This window comes from Amyelois transitella, chromosome 18 (assembly GCF_032362555.1).
Source record: "Amyelois transitella isolate CPQ chromosome 18, ilAmyTran1.1, whole genome shotgun sequence".
Lineage (NCBI taxonomy): Eukaryota > Metazoa > Arthropoda > Insecta > Lepidoptera > Pyralidae > Amyelois > Amyelois transitella.
Window position 1 is genome coordinate 6653633 of NC_083521.1, and position 22427 is coordinate 6676059.

At 34.4% G+C, this 22427-nt stretch overlaps 1 protein-coding gene across 3 annotated transcripts; it reads left to right on the forward strand.

Moving 5' to 3' along the window:
• Positions 1–140: 140 nt before the first annotated feature.
• Positions 141–20116, forward strand: LOC106129474 (uncharacterized). Of its 3 annotated transcripts, none has more exons than XM_060949065.1 (7): positions 141–1096; positions 3934–4032; positions 6286–6413; positions 7523–7579; positions 14605–14699; positions 14925–15057; positions 15690–15829. In XM_060949065.1, exons 1-6 carry the CDS (start codon positions 343–345, stop codon positions 15052–15054), a joined length of 1263 nt encoding a protein of 420 aa, XP_060805048.1. In that variant the 5' UTR covers positions 141–342; the 3' UTR covers positions 15055–15057; positions 15690–15829. The 3 variants fall into 3 exon arrangements, with proteins under 3 accessions (XP_060805048.1, XP_013183507.2, XP_013183500.2); XM_013328053.2 differs by having other exon boundaries at positions 14925–15061; positions 15690–15817; XM_013328046.2 differs by having other exon boundaries at positions 142–1096; positions 14925–15050; positions 15690–20116.
• The last annotated feature ends 2311 nt before the right edge of the window (positions 20117–22427 follow it).

A 22427-nucleotide genomic window follows, 5' to 3' on the forward strand; every position in this document is an offset into this window, starting at 1 on the left:
GAAATATATGTATTTAAATAAATAAAAAACTACAGTCTATGGCTGTACGGGCTCAAAATCCCTTTGCCAGTGCCAGAAATAATGATAGCGAAAAAGTCTATGCGCAGTTACATTGACAGATTTTAAGTTTGACATAAACTATGACAATGACAACGACAGTTCAAAATAGTTCTTTGTAGGAGGCGGTCGGTTGTTTGCTAACGAATAAAAATACAAATTATTAAATTTTCAAGCATTGGCAGCGGTTGTTTAAATTCTTTACGATGACAAAAATGTCAATATAATTTTTTTCACGTAATAAACCGATATTTTAGTGCTGAATAAATCATAAGTGTCGCATCAATGGCTTCTACACCGAAGCAAGTCAACGGGTCCAATAACGGCCTTTTGGGAAAGCGGAAGAAACCGAAGCGCACCAAAGGATCCTATTTATCTAAATGGCTAGATAAAACTATACAGCACATTCATGAGGCGACTCCAAGTATGGACACCTATGAGCCGTTTTTAAATACCAACTGGCAGAGTTCTCAGTTCGCACCCGGCTACGAGCCGTGTAGGTACAACATGTATGGCTGCGCCGAGCCAATGTCGCTTCCTACTCTGCCCACTTACTATAACCATGCAATGCCGCCTTTCTACAATTCTGAGTATCGATACCAGCCCGTTAATAGGAGTACACAAGTTCAACGGCCAAGGCCTCGACGGCGAAGCGATCAGAAAGTGGAAGAGGTGCAGACAACCCCAAATAGCACTTTGAGTAACACAAATTACTTGCAACCAAAGAATTTTACAGATAGTCAAGACTATGCGAGCTTGCCGCCGATCGTGACGTCAGTTGGCGACACAAATTCTAATAGTGACTTGCATACTAATGATAAGGATGATTGTAGTAACACTAGGAGATTCAGTGACCCCTGTGTTAGGGGATTGCCGGATGTAGCAAGGCCTAATGGGGATGTGGAGTCTGATTCAGAGTCAGATTCTAGCTTCTCTGGCAGCCAAGTTGGCAGTCGACTCTTAGCACATTTACTAGACCAAATAACTGCAATGAAATTGGCAAATGATAGACTGAATAAAGAATTATATGAAACTAGAGGTGAGTACTTTAATTTTATTGTCAGACACAACAAAAAAATGTAAACTCATGTGTTGTGTGGTTCCCGGCACTTTGATGGAATAAGACCACTCTCTTTCCCATTGATGTTTTAAAAGTTGATTATGGTAGCGGCTATTAACCCTTCATTGCATGATTTTTCCTATTTCAAAAAAAAAATACAGGTTGATGTAATTAATGCTCGTGATAAAAGGAAAAATATTTAAAAAAATCCTAGTATTAATAAGAATTTGAATTATTTAAAAAACAGTGATGAAAATTTACATCATTATGCATTGTTACATATATAGCTCAGTACTAAATAAGTCAAAAGATATTGTTTACTTATTCTCCTTTATTCTAAATGATAATTTAAAAAACAACTATTATTTTTATTCAAGCACAAATGAACTCCACATTGATTACACGAAATTGTGGAATAGCCTTTACATTTGGGAAATTTACACCGAAGTGATCTTTCTTTTTATTTATTGTAATTCATCTTCTAGTAGACTGGTACTAGGGTTTTGTTGTACGCAATAGTCATTTATAAAGTTGCCAGCAACAACAAATTTAAAGTTTACAGTTTTTGAGTACCTTTTTTTCTTCACTTAATGTTATGATTGAAATTTCCATCATCATGCAAAGAAGGGTTAAACTTGTAATTCTTCTTGTACATGATGGGCTAGCAACCTGCCTCTATTTGAGTCTCAATGCCATCATTGGGCCATACAGCTGAATGTGGCCTTTTAGACTTTTCAAGACTGTTGGCTCTGCCTACCCCACAAGGGATATAGATGTGATAGTATGTTTGTATGGTAAACTCAGCAATATATTTAATCAATTATTCACTACGTGGGACAAAGTAATATGCTTGTATATATAACATATTCATATTATATTTATCTGTCCCATATATACATTATTAATTTACCAGTAGTCCCTCAGGCATTAGTGCATTAAAAATACATTTACTTATTAAAGTTTAAACTATATGTACTATATGTGTCACTCTAGCAATGAAATCCATTCTAGCAAATTTCTTTTGAGGCTGAAAACCCTAACTCTCATTTGATCATGCCTAATTGTGTTGTTGGTTTCAAAGTTTCAGGCCAATATCACTTAATAATACCCTGTCAATGAGTAGAAAGTAGAAACTATATATGTCTGTCATCAGTCCAACATTGTTTTTCAATAATGAGAATGCTATCATGTCAATGTTCATTAAAGTAACTATTGATACATAACTAAATGGTCTAAAATTCTTAAGGATGATGGGTTGTTTTCAAATGTTGCATAAAAACAGGTGTTAGTGAATCACTCTATGATTATGGAGTAAGCCACTTTTTATTTGGGTTCATTTGAACAGGTTTCTGCATTACCTAAGATAGGTACCACCTACTGTGATTTTTAGAAAAGAACAGTTTCACTCTGTCTGATCTGAGCCAAATCTGTTATAATATAGATCTAGAAAACTCAGACTGATTTCTGTATTGTTTATGACTAGTGAAAATCTCTGATACAAATCAAGACAAGAGTGTATACATTGTTGATAGAATACTTAATACTCTTGACAACATTTAGAATAATACCTAGTCAAAGGTCCTGTCCGATGAATTATTTAGGAACAAATCAACTGTTACAACTATATTTACATGGAACCAGTTAAAATTAAATCTTTATTTCAAGATGGATGTAATTAAAAGTTAATTAAATATTCCAGATTATTACAAGCAAAGTTTTTATGTTATGAGTGCATGGTAGTCAGCATTAGAAATATTGTTTTGACTATAATTATCTACTATCAACCTACCAGTACCTTATTTAAAAGAAATATGACCTTTGCTTTATAGTGTGAAAATAAATCTTTACATGTTAAAAATTAAAAACACTACCTTTTCAAGAGGTTCTTTCAAACAATGAATGAATTTTGTATTACAAAAACATTATAAAAATAAAGCCTAATGGTTAAGTGAATGGTTTAAATAACAAAAAAACCTTCAAACTTTTTTGACATATTCAAACTGATTCACAATCTAGGTTACTGCCTACACCACACCTACACAAAGCTCAAGTGTATATATTCAATCCTTATACAAATCACCCACACATAAATATATCAAGGCGAATGGTCAAATGTAACAAATAATATTTTTCATATTGTGTGGAACATACCAGAAATGCGTTTAGCCATTGTTATTAAAACAAAGAAAATAGAATCTGACCTCTATCTGTCATATTGTCAGTTGTTTCCATTTTGTGGACACACTTTGATTTTTAAAATGTTTTATGTACAATGTTTGTTTGAGTGGAATATTTCAACTGAATTTTGAATTAATTGTCTGCAACTACTTGATGTGACTTTAGTCCAAGAGTGTGATATCAGTCACAAAAATATAAATTACCTAGTAACTTTTTCAGGGAACTTCAGCTGAAAAATATGTCTAATTTAAAAAATACTTTTAGTTATTTATACAACTAAATAAAGTAATATATTCTGCTATGATAAGATTAGGCAAATATGCAAATAATACGTCCAATCCAATTGACAGTGCTAAGTCATATCAGCTGTTTGTCAGACCGATGATAATAACCAAAATGTTCATAAACTCTGTGGACTCGGGGCTCAGGTTTTGAGAGTGATACATCCACACATGAAAATAATATTTTGTTAAGGACTTATTGTAATAAATTGTAGTTACAAGAAAAGACATGAATACTTAAGTTTTATTTATTTTATAATTAATAGTTAATGTCTAATAGACTGCACAAAAATCTGGATAAAATAAGTATCACAATTTCTTGCAAAAAATGAATTACCATTCACATTTATGTTTCAGCTGAATTAGAGAACATGCGACAACACCATGCCATTCTCCAAAAAGGACCCAGCTCAAACATGGGCGCCACCTCCAGCCACCCACACCTCACCGACAATGGTAAATTTATACTATTTACTAGCTTTTACCCGCAGCTTCGCCGGCGTGAACTTAACGCCATCTACAAAAAGTGACGAAATTAGCCCCGCCTACCACAAACAACGAATTAAACTCAACCTATATAAAAGCCTCATTTATATTGTGTATATATAAAAACCACAGTTAAGTTTTTCTAGGCCATTGACGGTTACAAGTTTATCTATTTTAAATGAATATGTGACCGAGTCGCCCTTTGTAAACAACCTATATCTAAAGAATGTTGTTACGAAGCAATTAGTAATGTGCCTCACCTACGACCAATACATGCACCAATCCCATATTATATGGAACTGTATAAGTAAATTCCTTTTTTAATGCCGTAAAAGTCTGGTCGCAAAACCCACAAGCCACAAACGGCGTCAATTTTGCATCGCACAAGAAGTATCTACGGATTGGAGATTGCACGGGTCCTTTTGTGTTGTTTTATATACGTAATATATACTATTGACAACATTTATTTTGCTAATACCGCCCATTAAGTAGCAAAAAAACTAAAAGATATTGGTGGTTTTCATGGCCATTTCTGTGCTTCCTCAGGGACTGCGCCCTGTGCTTAGCCGCCGTTGGCACATGGAATTACTATAGTCTATGGTTGGCACACCCCTATTTATGGTACTGATGAGAGCATATAAACCCCTCACTCGGACATAACAGAAGCCGCGGTTCAACGCCAGGCCTGGCGGAAGATCTTCCTTTTGATGATGATCTAACCAAATATGTAATCGCTATCGCTACATATAAAAAACATACATACATATGGTCACGTCCATATCTCTTGCGGTGTAGACAGAGCCGACAGTCTTTTCAAGACTGAATGGCTACATTCAGCCATTTGGCTTAATGATAGAAATGAAGTTCAAATAGTGAGAGGTTGCTAGCCCATCGCCAAAAAAAGAATCCCAAGTTTGTAAGCATATCTCTTAGTCGCCTCTTACGACATCCATGGGACAGATGGAGTGGCCCTATTATTTTTTATATTAGTGCTGGGAACCACACGGCACAATAAATAACATAAAGTAATATTAATAATTACGGCGAAGGTTACTACGCTTCTTACTACGAAAGCATCCACCTTTGGCCTACTAATGAGCGCCCTTGACTGTCCGATCATTAGACTCAAGGTTTGTGAAACATATGTTTATGAAATGATTCAGGATTTATATGATTGCTGCTTACCATATGACATTGCAGATGTTTTCATTTTCTTGTGTTGCTGTTTATAGACATATCCGCCTACTTCTGTGCGCATTCTTACAAGCTCAGGCACATAGGTTACCTAATATTAATCTATTTTTATCATTTATTGTAATATTACAAATATCTATTACCACTCAACATACTAATATTAATGTACCTAGATACATTAATTAATCATCTTTACTGATGCAGAGTACCTATATTAACATGGAAAAAGATAAGCAGGTGGTAAGCCACTTACTATGATCCCTGCAAACTACTTTTGAGCCATCTACTTAACGATCATTAACCTATTCATGCAAGTTCGTCGGTTAAGAGACAGGTTATAAAAATATGAAATCACTGCATGCATTAAGCATATAATTTCAATAAGTAGGTACGTATACCTTATTGAATTTTTCCTTAGGATGGTAATGATATTGCGTGCAAGACGTGACCTGAGATACCCTTTATAATGCGAAGTTTAATATTCCACAAGTCTCTTCTTTATTTTGTTACATATAAAGCATATTTTTCATCGAATTAATATTTCGTGTCGTACTGGATGGCACCAAATGAACTTATTATTTTGATATGAAACCCCGTTCGAATATAAATGAAAATGATTTTATTTCGTTTGATTTGTATAAGTTTCAAGGTTTGTATGTACTTATTTCTATTCATGAGGTTATGCTTTCATTTCTATACAATGGCTTCATTCGACTTTTGGAAAATATTTATATTGGTTCCCACAATAATAGTTACATCTACTTCACATTAAAGTTGGTTGGATATTCACTGAAAAGGAAATGACGCGTCACTGTATGCTAATCACCACAAATGATTAAAGGGAAGAAAACTGGTGGTATGCAGCATATGGTATCGTTATAGGTACGGAGTCTTGAAACTAAGCTATGAATCACTTTGTAGTAGAATATAATGAGATCAGGTGATTCCTTGCGAAATAGTCTCTCAAAGCAACTTATGAGTAAGATGATAAACTTAATAAATGGCTCAGTAACTTTTTCTTATTTTCAGGTGTGCCAGGTGGGCATTACTCTCCTGGCTTCCTGTCTGACCTCGTGAGGGAGATCAGAGACGCGGCCAGGGTACGAGAGGAGGCCCTGTACTCCAGGGTGCGAGCTATGGTCATCGAGAGGACGGACGTAAGCTATTTCCTTATAGTTCTGAAGAAAAAAGTAGCATCAAGCTTTAGCCTTGAAGAATTGGTGTACTAAATCTTAAAAATATATTTCTCACTGCACGATATTTGTGGTTATTTGACAAGGGGCTTACGAGCCTTGTGACTTGATTGACTTTCACACCATAAAAATTGAGGAAGAATCCCAAGTTAACAGGCTCTTCCTATAATTTTGCTTGCAAAATTCATTGACACAAATCTCTTGTGTGAGCCGTATTGCTTCGTAATAACTTCAACACAGAAAAAAGTAGATGTCAATGATCTTTACTGTTTATTTTAGATTTCATGTCAGTGTTAGTCCAGTCTGGACATGGCATTTAGAAATATGTGGCTGAGAGCCAAGTCGCATTAAATGAGTATGTACTCAAATTACACACATTATAATTGTCTAAACTTCCTTGTCAATAAAGTGGGTAATGGATTATAGCCGATTTAATGTATAGCTAAACTATTTAATGTATAGCTAAACTGATTCTTCTTTGTTCAGTTTAAGTGTTACTCTGCCCACTATGTTGTCAGTTTTATATCTATTTTCTTCGCCATTAAACAAATGTAACTTGACCTATCTAAAACTTCATTAGGAATTATTAGAGTCTGTTTTCTGAATTTCCCACAGGAATATTTAAAACTTTAAAATATGCTTTACTCACGCTATATCAGACAAAATTTAAACTCGTAATTTTAACGCAACCTGCGAATTCTATAGCAAAATATCTTACAGCTCCATTCACGTTATCTGTTAGTATTAAGATAAGTTTGATGCATCTGTCTTCCCGCGTTACGTAAAACTATTCGATGACAATCCAATTAAGATCGATAACCGTGTGATCTGACATCCGAGTGATCGCACTCGCTCTGTGCCATTGATATGGCTTCCCTTTGACGATGTTCGTTTGTATTCGTTTGTTGATCGCTCACTTAAATAACAATTATCTTACATGTATATCAACATCATCTTTGTAATTTACATATGTACCTACCTAAAAGTTGTTCAGTGTGATTTCGTTCATTCCTTGAGATCACTGTTAGGGAAGAATGTTGTAATTGTTAATATACCTATTGTTTTTTTTTCAGAGTGGTATGGCATCGGCAGAAGCAAAATATCATGAGAAAACTCTTGAAGAGGTCAAGGTATGAAGCTTATTTTTATTTATACAATATGCGAATACATTTACAATCAATCATGTTTATTTCCCAAAAACAAGTATTGTTTTTGTACAAGTAACGCCATCTATCTGTGGTATGCTACACTTTGAATGATCATATACAGAAACGAAGCCTGCTCACGAACTTTGTATGCTTGTAGCATATCTTTTATAGTCTCCAGTAAAACTCATAGATGGCGCTTTCAAAAATATATTTTAATCCCATTCAATATTTTTATTATTAACTAGCGACCCGCCCCGGCTTCGCACGGGTGCAAAATTCGGAAAAAATTATACATAAAAACCTTCCTCTTGAATCACTCTACCTGTTACAAAAAACCGCATCAAAATCGTTGCGTAATTTTAAAGATTTAAGCATACAGACAAACAGATTAAAATAGCGACTTTGTTTTATACTATGTAGTGATAACAAATCTATTCCGTGGCTTGAGGTTTAGTTCATAATTAAAACAAAATATTTTTCGAAGTTCTATATGCAAAATAAGTATGTTAGTAGTAGTTGATCATCATGCTATAGTGTAGTCCCGGTTGCGACTTCTCTTGAGAATCCGGGGTTAGCCTATGACCATAATCCAGGAGCGGGTAATTCAAGTACTTAACTTAATAAACGCTGATTCCTGTCTGATTTAGATTATGACATAGGCATAATACAAAACACGTTTTAATGCTTTAAACGATGTTTATTAAATTAAGAATACTAACTTACTTACTTTAGTTTAAAACTAGGGCTCGTTAATGTTATTTTTCGTGTGTTAATTTTTGAACCTTATTTTATTTAACTCACTTAAGAAAATAAACACAAAAATCCTTCATTCCTTCTTAAAATTTGTGTTTATTTACAAAACCCTGCATTTTATCCAACACGTCAAGAAATCACGAACGATAATATTTTCCGTGCACGGTTTTTTTTTCGCTTTTTTTTCGTGTTACCTCAATTCGGTGCTATTAAGGTTTATTTACCGATCTGGGTGGTCCCATGGAGGGCACTTCACGCCTTGCTGTTGCGCCGCCGTCGCATACTTTTGTACAGAATGCACGCGTCCAAGCGAAACAAGTGACAGAACTTGTCTTTGCACGCCCTCTTGAGATGCGAATGCGTTGCAATATATGTAGGTATGTAGGTTCGCTGTGATGTCGTGACGAGACACATTTCGTGAGTGCAATTTCGTTTCAAACGTGAAGTGGAATAAATTCGATTTGTGAAGATTTTTTTCTTAAATGATACATATATATGTTATCTTTCACGTTAAAAAGTACTTTTTGAGTTCGATTTTTTCGTTATTGTAACCAGATTTTTTACAATCGGGATTTTTTTTAGATTTATCGTAGGTATGTTCCTTTTTAAATATAATGAACGTAAGTTAAGCTTGTACTCGAAATAATATTTTTTAATCATACTTCGTAGTTTATTTGTTATTATTATTCTGTTCGACATTTTTGAGCAAACGAAGATAATTTCAAAACCTCTTGAATATGAGGCGTTTAACAGCGTTTTTATTTGATTTTTGTTTTAATAAAATTCGATTTTATTTCAGGGATTGCGTTCTTGCAGGATTACTAATAACGTAATATTGTCCTCAAAATAATGTTTACACACCACGTTATGTGGATTTCACGCTTATTACTAAATATTCAAATAAAAAATTAAACGACATTTTATCTCTTGTTTGAAAAAACAAAAGGTAATTTTCTAAATAAGAAAACTTAAATACCTACATACATAGCTCAACGTGGCACCCCTATGTACCAAATGCGTGTACATTTTCGTAGCGGTAAACGCCCGCGGATTATAAAATCACGGTGATTCTGAATAAAACGGAACGCATCGATTCAACTGAGGGCATTCGCACATTCGCGGGTGATGAGACACACTATCACACCGTAGTGTAACAAGAATCTTAATCAAGTAATTTTTTATAGTAAGTTCGAAGTAATGGCATTTTCGTTAACTGTTACTGTTTTTATAGTTATGTTCTAAAACTAAAGAGGAGTTTATAAAAAAAAGGTAAGTTATATTAAAATAGTATAGTAATACTCCTATCATAACAGGCACACCCGGACTCTCCAAAGAGTTGAAAAAAAATAGTTTTACTATTATTTATGAAGCTTAAATTAAACCGTCATTAGTCATGAGTTAGACTTAAGGGTAGCTATTGCGAATATTTGAAAACATTTGTTTGTGCTTTTATATGTCAAGTAATACAGCTAAGCATGCTAAAAAGGTGTGGCGACATCTCTACGCCACTTGTCACAACATCAAATCACACAACAACTGTCAATCATCGCAAAGAAATTGATGCGCTCAACCAATAGCAGCGAAGACTCTAAATCGCGATTTCAGAGATTTCACGGATTGGAGCTATATATACAACGAATCATCGCTCCCGCTACAAAGGTTTTAACCTTACGATCATTTAAACTTTCGCTTATCATTAAACTAGAGGCCGCCCGCGACTTCGTCCGCATGGAAAACCTATTAATCCCGCGGGTACTCTGGGATAAAAAGTAGCCTATATTTTAATCTGGTACTACCTACATACTAAATTTCATCGTAATCGGTTCAGTAGTTTTTGCGTGAAAGAGTAACAAACATGCATACTGACATCCTGACATACTCAAAAACTTTCGCATTTATGAGTAGGATGTCACGCTACGGTGTAACATAAGCCCCGTTAACTTTGTATTTTGTAGTCTTTAGTGTCTCCCCACACCAGGCATTTGAAATATGAACGGGTGTGCGTGCGGGGTGGGGTACTGAGCAAATATTGGCAGATGTAAGTGGATGGCTGTGCAGTGTGGCGCCACCCTTACTGACGTCATCGCACCCGGCCGGTTCGATTCCCGCGTCGGGCCTTTGGGTGATGTGACGTTCGTGATTGTTGGTCTATGGTGCATGTCTTGAAAATAGGTAGGAGTAGGTGAGGTAGTGGAGGTGACTTCAAAAATTGTAATTCTCGTGTCTTCTTTTGATAACAGGAATTATTTATCTCTCTCTTTTTGTACAAGTCTTTATTTCATTTCACCCATCCTGTTCATCAATTCAAATTAAAATTTCATACATTTATATCCAAGTCTTAGATCAGCTTATATAGGTATTATTTATGTTCTGCCTTCTCGAGGTCTAACAGTCTTGAGAATTTTTGATATAAATACACTTGTTATTGTGATTTCATACTTATGTCCCAAAATAGTATTAGAATATGCTATTAACAGTAGGAACTCATGTAGTTAGTACCTTCATTATGTTTTATATCTTCGCAACTCTATACCAGAAGAGCTTCAAGCACCCGTATAACTTTAGACTATACACTATGGTACAACAAAGTATTTGCCCAAGAATGTTTTAACACTGGTATGTTTACTCTTCGCAATAAACTGCCTTTTATGAACAAGTATTGATGGAGTACCTAGTATCCTCTGTTAGCGGCGCTTTATTGATACATTAAATTAAAGGGCAAATTGAAAGGATTCCGCACTTACAATATAGGAATGCTTTGTTTTTCTAATAAAAATATAGAGAAATACCTCGGTAACTTATATTTTAAGTGCAACAGTGACGATTCACGATTAGACATGTTTTGGTAAAATTTTACACACTTTCGTGAGGAAGGGAAAAAAATAGCTATTTCGATTTTTATTATATAGTTTTTCGCGCGATAAAAACGCTACTACTAACGCTACGGGGGCTGGCGTCGGTTCTAGTTATATCTTAGATTGTGATCATATCCTCCCAAAGAATTCGGCACATGACCAAGACTAACGCCAGGATGAAGAATTCTGGCGTTAAAATAATTTGCTTACTCTATGGGGGTGGAATCCGCCAATGAAAACGTTATCCACAATCCTGGAATGACAGAAGCACAGAGCGACTTCCATCTAACCTCTGTGACCCCGTTAACCGTTAGCTTACATATCATGAAAATGTGTACGTCCAAAGAAAAACCGGTTAAGTGCAAAGTCGGACTCGTGCACGAGGGGTTCCGTACCATTATGTTTCAAAGCGCAAATTTTACAAAGTATTGGCGTAATCTAAAAACTGAGTTTTTGTGACGTCCATACAATTACCCCGCTCAATCCAACGATACCAAGGAAAGAGTACTTACCCTAAATTAAAAAATCCCACCGAACAATTTTTGTAACAGTTCATTAAATTAACTTCTAAATTACCTTTTAAAAACATATAGTATCTGAATAAAATGTCTGTTGCATTAGTTACGGTCTGACCGACGCACACGAATCTAAGAATATCGTTTTTGCCATTTAGCTAAGGAACCCTGAAAATATTAAGTACATGCGTAGGCGCTTCTGCATAGTGTATAGTGTGAATTAACACTTACCGCGCCCGTAATAAGTTAATTGAGGTGCAAAAACATCTCGTAAGGCGGTTAGCGCGGTAGGGTTAATGCGTTACGCGCTACGCTAAACGGATTATACTTAACTGGTGTTCGTTAGCGGGGTTTGTTCGAGATTTTTAAGACTTTCTAGCGTGGGTGGTTTTTGGTACGGCGGCGTTGTGGGGTTATGCGGGTTAGAAAACGCGATCATTGTAGTGTTGTTCAAATGAAGGACTTAAAATTAGATGTTTGATTTCTAGCAGTGACATGCACCTAAAACATATCGCGTCTCAGTCTCTCGGGGTACACAGACTTGACTCGAAAATAATGAGAGGCCAAGATCTGCTGGATGGCTTTTACACATGAAATCACGCCTTCTACCCAGATATACAGGCAGAGACTACTTCTGACACCAAATTCGGTCACAGCATGCTTTACGCATACATCGTGAAAAGGATCTGTTTCTTTATAAAGCACATTTAATCTAAGTGCTTACCTATGCCCTAACGGTTAGGAAAACTATCGTGAGGAAACTTGTACGCATTCAGCTATCCACCCATCCATTTTTAAGTCTTCTATTTATAAAAATCTGCCACTTCTATCATTGCCAGACTTGCCAATGCTATTTGGTCGACCTTTTACCAACATGACATTGCTAAAAGGAACGGTAGCTTGTTTAATAGTTTCTGCTAATATTGCTATCCTGAAAACGTTGCCAATATACCTTATGTACCAATGATAACAGCTAATACATCAACAATGTATCAACACGAAACGAGCGGAACAAACAAAATTAGCCGGTCCGTCCGCTGTCTGTCTGTTTGTGCGCGCATATAGACTCAGTCGTGTAATCTTACTTAACGCGAACCCTATTGTATGGTACACGTTGTTGAGATAAAGCGAGCGAAACTTTGAAATGAATATTAAATACTTTTAACCGTCTTTATCACACCTCTATGCGGTTCTATGATACTTAGCAGAATCCTGCAGAGAACATGATCTACGACAAAATTATAGGGAGTCTTGTTTTTCTACAGGCAATTGCACATAATGTAATACGGTTTATCTTTAAATTGTGAAAATTTAATGATAAAGACTATCAATACAGCATCTGTGGTTTGAATCATCAAATTCTGTGGCGTAAGTAGAAGATGAATAATGAATTTTGAAATACTAAAGAGATTTTTATTCACACCACCTTATCCGCTTGAGCTTATAATTTCCTCCAACATCAAATAGCTTCATCGCTCGGTCTAGGGTCCCAATGTAAGATAATCTCCCTCCCTTCGCTCGCCCCCAACGGATGCGACATAAAAAGGGCAGTCTCCAACTATAGGAGGTTTCATTTTACGCTGGTCTTCACGTAATCGACTCCCGCGATGAATTTGCCAAGTAAATGTTGCCAGTGTTTTATAAAGTCGATGTTGAGTCTGTTGATCGGTTTGTTTATATTCGCGATTATGGTTGACTTTGATCAGCTGATACGTATCTTTTTTATGCTTTATTCGATACCTTTGTTCGACAAAACTGGAAATGCACACACAATAATTACACGAGCATGAGTGATTTTCTCTTTATACTTATAATAGTATAAATATATAAATATTCTTAATTTTTTCATGCCACATCGTCGGTTAATGTTACTTTTGAAAAGACCACCAGATATTTAATCCATTAAGTGGAATCAGACCCTTAAAAAATTAATTATGTCTTCAACTAACGGAAAAGTTTCCATTCTGTCAACTTATAATTTTTGCCCTCAGGGCCGAAAGTTGTTCTCACGCACAAACGTTCCTTTAAACAAACAGATAACAGGTTTTAGAGTTACGACGCCTACATTGAAATTTCTCCAAACTTACACCTAAAGAATAAACTCGCAAGTTCGTTCAGTTTAATTTCATACTTAACTTTTTTCATGCTACTTGCATCAAAGTAAATCACAATTCAGCTAGTCCCGTTTAAAGTGTTGACTAAATTCATAATATTTTTTATTAAAACTGTTATGTTCAAGTAAATTACTGAGAACTTCACCTATATTTTTCAAATTTGGAAACTTATAGTTTTTAAATCAAAATATTTGCGTACGGTTTCTATCGTGTCAACGATTTTCGTATACGCACAGCTACCTGCCCCAAAAATAGTTTATGCTAAACCGGTCCAAAGCGGTCAGCATCGCGTGACAAGGAATACATTACAGGCAGATTTTACGAGGATCCTAAAGTCCTAACACTATGTCGTATGGGAGTTACGAGTAGTTATGGTTTCACATTATAATAATCAAAACAAATTAATATTCTATTAAATGTAGTGAGTGATTTGGAAGTGCCTAGGTTCTTACCTCACCTGTATAAATCATGGTTACATACATATTAGAATCGGTTTAGTAGATTTTGAATTCAAAATAGACAAAGAAAATAAATATGAATCTTTTCTTTTAAAATGATATTGTAGAAAAGTTTTCATATTCGCCCCGGGGGGGGGGGCTTCGTTTTTTTGGGAATTTCGGGATAAAATTTATTCTAGATTTCTCCCATTATCTACCCATGTTCAAATTTCATCAAAATCCGTCTAGTAGATTTTGCATAAAAAAGTAAAAACGTCCTTACAAACGTTCGCATACATAATATCAATAAAAAATAATGTATGGTTGTCGTAGAGTTCTCTGCGTGCTTCGGAAGCGGACAAGCGGCGCATGATGGATCGTATAGCGAAGCTGGAAGACGACCTCCGGCAGCTCAGGGTAGCCAGCGGGTAAGAGAATCATCATACTCCTGACGTAAATCCGGGTTTCGTCCTTTACTTCTCCATTGAAGAGAATCAGAAATACCTAAAATATAATACGACGAAATAAGATAAAGTAAAGCATTTTATCCTAACGAACCCAAAAAATAATAACATGCTCTACCGATCCCAAATGTGAGTTATTAACAATTCAAGAGAAGAGAATTATTAGTGAAATAAATTTTACTTCAACAGATTGGAATCAAACGAAATAAAAACGAACGGTAACATAGAGGACGCGGAGGCAGAACGCTTGCGCCTGCGCAAGGAGGTGGCGGACATGCGCAAAGCGAAGCAGAACGCGGAGGACCACGCCCTCAAGTAAGTTGTAGGTATAGCCCCCTTTATTATCCGGCTCGAAGGACCATGTGTTGTGACGTCGTGTCTGCTTCTTGTGCTATGTGTTGCATGTTTTGTGTTCATATAAATTTCCCTTCAAGGCTACTTCGATGCGGACGGATAAGGACCATGTGTTGTGATTGTAATGTCTTGTACGCTTCTTGTAATAAGCGTTGCATGTTCTGTATTTTTTTTAATACTATAAGTACTTGTATGTTTTGTTTTCTTGATCTTTTATAGCTTAGTTATGAATCATATGTTTGCATGTTATGTCTTTTGCGGTTAGACGGTAACAGCTCAAGATTTATAAGTAAAAGGTATTAAACTTTAACTTAGTTTTTTTGAGTACTGCTCTTATTCTTTGATTATTAAAATATCGTAAAAAAATTGCGTATTGCAGCGTTTTTCGTCACAACGTCATCAATCATACGTTGCATTGCATGTTTACTTATACTTTTTATTCTTAGCAATATATATTAAACACATAATTTCGTAGTGCTAATCTTTTTAATGTTTTTTTTTTTACTTTAATGTTAGTTTGCTTCACTATTAATTGTACTGTATTCAGATCAAATAACATTAAAAATTTAAACATTTCCGTAAGCCTATAATTGTTCCCAGACTGGAGCGCCTAGTGACGCAACTCCGTTCGAAATTCAACGGACTCCAACTGTCGAACGGTCCCGACTCCCTGCCTTCCGACATCGACGAGACGACTCGCCCCCGACGGACGAGCGTCAACTCGTCCAACTCCACGGTCGTATTCGGCCCAGTCACAGACTTGTAGCGAACGGAACCTGTATATATGATCTGCGCTATTGTAGCAGATCTCTTCTGGTCCTTACTTTATAGGTGGCGTTAAGGAATTGATTATAATTATTCAGAATAAACAAGCGGTTTGATATCAACCAATCACACAGCTTTGTTATTTGTAAACGTTACCTGATTGGTTGAATTTTTCACGCGTCTGTAAGATCTACGAACTGATGTCGCAATTGTTCTCTGCCATAAAGTCCTGTGGTGCTTGGCGTATTTATTATGAGAAAAGCAAGAACTGTATAGATAGACTATTCGATTATATTGTAATTATCGAATAGGTTTCTTTTGCATCTTTCATATAACCTTTTTGTGACTTTGAAAATACAGCCATTGGACATATTTTTTTGCTATTAAGACGTGTTTCTCTTTTGGAGGTAGAAATTCAGTGTCAGACATCTAGTCGGCAAGTAAATGGACCAAAGACCACAATGTGAACATCTTATTCTCCATCATTAAAATAAACAAGTTAACTGATGATCAATAAAAGGTAGGAATCTCGGTGGCAAGTATATAAAATAACTATTAATTTCGACTATTATTTGCAAACAAAAATCTTTATCTTAAACACATCAAAGAAGGAAGTACAGTTCTGTGCAAAAGTGATTACCTATCGCACATTGAAATTTAAACGCAAATTCCAGTACATTTTGCAATATTTATATAACCGGTGTGTGATTAGAAACATCACATACATTATGTATTCATAATATAATATACATAGTTGATTTGTAAATGTGTTTGCCTACTCATTAAAACTCAAAGATACGTATAGAAGAAGCGCGTTTGTTGGTATTTTCAATTTTCGACCAATTCGCTTTTCACGCCTCCACATTAAAGCGCTTTTAATAAATATTTACATCGATCGGTAACTACGGTGATGTTTTTTTATTCACATATCATTGTTATTTTTGCTTTTAAAATTATCGTTCTGAATGTGCATTTATGAGAAATGTATGATTTACACGTTTAAAATATAAATGTTATTGTTTTCACATACATATCCTATTTAATGGTTTGCTAACTGCTAATATTATTCATTTATCAAGTAAATTTGAAAATTCTCTCATCCTATCTACATATTGCCATTAAAAATGACATGTTAAATCAGCGAATTAAAACAAGCATTCTAAGTCGCTCCTGAAAGTTGAGAAATTTATCTTTAACTTTTAAGATATTGAATTTTGTGTGCGATTTTCCGTCTATATTTATGTTACAATTATCTAGATTAAAGACTAACCTAAATATTGTTTCTTGCTCATTGTGCTTATGTGATTTTTTTATTGTAGAATTTACTAATCATGATTTTCAGTTTGCGTAATTAGTTTAACATGTGTGAGTTTAGAAGTTTCAGAAATTATTTTATCGACAAGTTTTTTTGCTCGTTTTAACATTTCACTTGGTTTATTTCACTGATCAACAAAGTGCAACAAGAACAACTAGTTTTCGCTTCGCAAAATAGAATACTACAAAAACGGGACTGACACCATCGAAAAGATATTCTTGTCGCACATCTAGTTTGCTTTTAAGTTTTTTATAAATTTTGATGATAAATTTCCTACTTGATTCAGGTCCTCAAGTTAAGCTCAGTTCAGACGGAGTTCCTTCACGGTAAAAATCTGACGTGCTCAGTTCTCATTCTGTCTGAAACTATTCCCCGACTATTGTCTTTTTTTATCATCGGGAGATTGGGCAGGACTTTCTTTTAACATTGACAGAAAGTTTAAAAATTAAAAAGTCTAAGTAACAAACGATCGTAGGAAAGATATCAAGAAGGACGCAGACTGAACAGAAACTTGAATATGACTAATGTGATATACAATAAGCTCTTTGATGGTGACAATCCTGTATGGAAGTGAATGATCAATGTGATTATAATATTATGGATTAAGGTAAGGCTAAAAAAGTTAATAGTATTTCGTTTCATTTTAATTTTTAATATCAATATGAATGATTGGTCTCAAAAGATAAACACAAATTTTAATCCCAATTGTTATCGATGAACAAGTACTGATTTTTACGATTTTATAGACATTGGTCACATTACTAACCACCGATCACTTAGAATAGACTGATTTACTAACTTTTAATGTATAACATACCAAAATTGAGATTTTAGTGCTACTAATTACTTATTTATTCGTGTGATGTGAAAAGCATTATGTTAAAGAGCGTGTGTGAATTTGTTTTATGTATTGTGATTTTATTTTTACTTTAGTATAGATATATCGTTATTGGTACACATACTTTTAATTTCGTGACGTGTTCAATATATACGTTAAAGTTAAAAGTTGGTAATCTGTAAACGAAATCACCTTTTTTATCAAAGAATATAAATTCTTAAAGAAAATTATCAGAATATTTTCATTATGGTTTGTAAATGTTTACTTGAAACACTAAAGTCAATGCTCCCAGTATGAGTCAAGACGAAATAAAGGACTTAAGGTTATATCCTAAATTGGAATATTTGACCATTTTATCGACAGAATATTAATGACAAATGTACACACCTATGTATCCTAAGATGACTTCTGGCATTTACTTGGCTCCACTTAATGTATAGCCTAAATAGGGATGGTCACTGAAAATGTGAAGAAAGATTTCAGTAGAAAAATTAACTTACGAAAATAGTGTCATCCAAAAATGGTACTATGTATCTATCATTTTTGTGAGTAATTATTAAACTTACGTAAATCAAACTTAAGTCCTAAAAAAAAGAAAATTTTATAATGTTTTTACTTATATTCAGTACCAGAAACACTAAGCTATCTATTACTACTATAAAATATATTAATCACGATAAAGTGTCTAAAAGTCTCTTATTAACACATTTTCAAGCTTGTATCACAGTCTTAGGGCTCCTTCATAGAATTATACTCTAGTAAGCAATATTAATGATTGCCAAAACACGTTTGTGTCAAATAAGTAATTATTTAACAAGAGTCATATTATTAATCAATAAGTTAATATGGTTATGTCTAAGCAATCGTATTGTATATATAATTGTATTGGCTCCTTAAAGGCGGAAAGTTTTACTAGTAATTGTAAACCAATGCTTTTGATATAATTTATAAATTATTTATGAGTAGTTTGCTGTAATGAAAAATGGGATAACAGCCCTTGGTTTTGCAATTTTACGTAAATTTTGATATAAATGTAAATCCGATTTTAAATTCGTTAGATACTTCCATAAACGTTCCTTAAAAAAAATGCTATTACGTCATAGAAAGAGCCAGTACAATAATATTTGATATAAAATTATGGTGCCTTATTGTAACGTGTCCGCCCATTAGAAACGGTTGTTGTCGCATGTTGTATACTGCTATTAGTGTTGTAGTGTTTTATTATAAAAATTCGAACAAATTAAGTAAAAATATTTGAATAAAGTTGAAAGAAGAATTCCTTTTTATAATTCCAGGATTACACGTGATGTTATCCCTTGTAATCCTTGAAACCTTTCCTCAAAATTATTTTTACTTCATTTATTCGGATCGTATGCAGGGTGCAACAAAAAGAGTAAATCTATATTTACAGCTATATTTCAGTGCACACATCTTTAATTTTTAATTTAAAATTATCACCTTAATATTTTATAGCGAACAAATTTGATGGGAAATGTACTTACCATTCATAGTTCGTAAGTGTTTACTGCTAAAAATCTACAATGGCCTACAAAAGTAAACATTTACGCTTTTTGTTGCGACTTGCAAAGTCCTGAATCTGCACATTGATAGTATTTGCATTCAAGTATGTAGATACCTTTATTTTGACAAAATAAAATATCTATTTATTCTTATCTTACATCGACTGCTTGCTCAATTAAAAAGCGCTAAGCCTTTAAATGTAATTTTCTTTTCGATGTTGCTCAATTTGTACGAATAAATAAAAAAAAAATATATTTTAAGGGCCTGTAAATGTGTTTCATCAATATATAGTAACTATATTACCTCAATGTCAGTGTTTTCACGATAAGTGTTATTTTTTTATTAAAACTAAATTACAAAAAAAGTAATATTAATTCAACGTGCAGGTTCGGGTCTTTTTATTGACTTTGTACTCGAATCCCGGATATTATAGAATATTCATAGAATCCAATAAAGCACTTACTCAGCGCGGAAGTGAGCCGGATCTTTACGTGTTGACTTAAATACTCAATTACAGTGTTGCAAATGTTTACGATAGCTAAATCGATTGTTAATTAATATCGGTGAAATAAGGGTTTAATAAATTATTATCAGTATGAAAGTTGGTTTAATTTCTGCCCTAATTTGAGCTTTAAATTAACGAAAAATATTACACTTGCGTGCATTATTTAATATTCGGTTGTAATTTTGATCATTAACAGGTTTTTGGGGTAAGCTATGCTATAAAGAGAGAATACTCCTTCAATGTCATCTGTCCTCATAGACTTGTAGAATCTCGATGGTTTTTTTTTTTAATAATTATGAATTAAAACTTGTTAGGAAAGTTCTTTTATTTTGAAAAATTATCTGTTATAGACATAACATTATTTATTGGAACTTAACCCTACAATTAGATACCTTATGCGTTAATAATGACCAGTTCAATTGCGTTTAACCCTCGCCGGAACTAATTTATTCGAGAGCGACCACCAAGCTTTGTTTCTTTATATCGGAGCGTTTTCAATAAAAACAGTAAAAGCGCAGAGGGCGCGGCTGTGCACGCGCCGGCCACGTGAACACGCGTGCGGGCGCCATCTTGCGCGATGGGTGGGAACTTCCGGAGGAAAACTCGTCATTGTGGGAAAGTTAGATGTCTGGGTAGGTGTGATAATTACCTTTAGGTCAACATTTTTTTATAATTCTAGTATTTGTTATGTAGGAATATCGACAAGGCATATCTTATTAAGAACTCTTTGATTAACTTGTGTGATTTATAATTCTTTTTTAATTTTGCGCTAATTGGAGAAATGCCAGGTAGGTACTGTTCCCAAAGAAGCTCTTAATAGCAAATTTCTGCTTCACAGTTTCGGCTATTAGTTGTATTTAGTCATTATGTAGGGTTAGACTAACTTAACTACTATCTTTATGATAAATAAAAATGAAAAATGTAGATTAGTAAGGTATTATGTGTAATACTTACATTAAGAGAGTATTTACAATATCTATGTAGATACTCAATATTCAATCTCAGCTAAGTAAAAGTCTAAACACTTACATATAATCACGTCTTTATTATCCCTTCCGGGATAGGCAGAGCCCACAATCTCAAAAATAATGGAAGGTCACGTTCAGGTGTTTGGCTTAATGATGGAATTAAGATTCAGATAGTGACAGGTTGCTAGCCCATCGTCTTAAATAAGAATCTCAAGTTTTTAAGCCTTTCCCGTAGTCGTCTTATTCTACCGTAATCTCTTAAGTAAAAATTAACAATTACCTGTACATAGGTATATTTTCTGCTGCTTAATCAAATAGAGACATAAACATACGCTTTATAGGTATTTGTTCTTTCTAACATAAAAATGTCTTAATTCATATTAATCAACAAACGCCTTCACAAAAACATTACCAACATAAAATTTCACGAATTCGCGTACAATTTTATTACTCAAATATAAGTTATATTTGCCCTCGCGACAGCAATTTAACGACCACAATTATATTTAATATTCGTGGGTTCACGCAGACATGGCAATCAAATATTAACGCAGGACAAATTGAGCACAAATCAATTCGGCCGAGTCGCGAGCGCTAAAAAGCTCGACCTCATTATTGGACATGAATTAATCACACTTGTCGATTGTTCTTTAGTGAGGGGCTTATCGGTAGTCGATGATCATAATATTGTCAATTATAAGCGACAACCTTTATAGACTGCCTTCCATGCCGCTTCCGCTGCGTCCAGGTCGAAGTAGGCCAAAAAGAGGAAGAGTGCGGTGTAATTGTAGATACAATTTGATTACGACCGATAATGGAATGGCGCTTGAGGAAGTGGGCAGTAATTCCATCCATTCAAATACCTTCATAATGCACCTCTCGATTCTCCAAATCTTTTAAACTTGCGCGTAGGTGTATTAAATTAGACCTCATCAGGCTGATTGACATCAAACACGCTAAAAAAATCTATCAATTTTTTTTTTTAACTTATACTTTTACTAAAGAAGCTTTATATCGATACAAAACACGAAACTTATCGATAGCACCGCCTCCCTACCACATGAATATTGTATGTTGCAATTTGTATAATTTGATTAAGCCCTACCTGCGCTGCTGGCATTATGTTCGATGATACCTACTGCTAGTGCATTTATACAACCTTTAAAATGCATGAATAGATATTAAAAACCATGTGCAGAGCTTTTAATTACAAGTAAGTACCTTTTTACCTTTAAGTATCTAGTTTCTGATTTTTAGCTGTATTCGAAGATTTATTAGGAGGAAATTACTTAAGTATAGGTACCTACTTTGTACGAGTTTGTTTTAAAATAATGGAGCATACTAGACACATTGTTTGAACATGTTTGTGATTTTTATTTCTTCTGCTTAGTACAGAAAGTATCTAGCAGTAGAGATAAAATCAGAT

Excerpts from the sequence above, each read along its gene's own strand:
- LOC106129474 (XM_013328046.2), top strand. The coding sequence starts at position 343 with ATGGCTTCTACACCGAAGCAAGTCAACGGGTCCAATAACGGCCTTTTG. Across the intron at positions 1,097-3,933 it reads AGAATTATATGAAACTAGAG|CTGAATTAGAGAACATGCGA; the intron begins GTGAGTACTTTA and ends TTTATGTTTCAG. Across the intron at positions 14,700-14,924 it reads CAGCTCAGGGTAGCCAGCGG|ATTGGAATCAAACGAAATAA; the intron begins GTAAGAGAATCA and ends TTACTTCAACAG.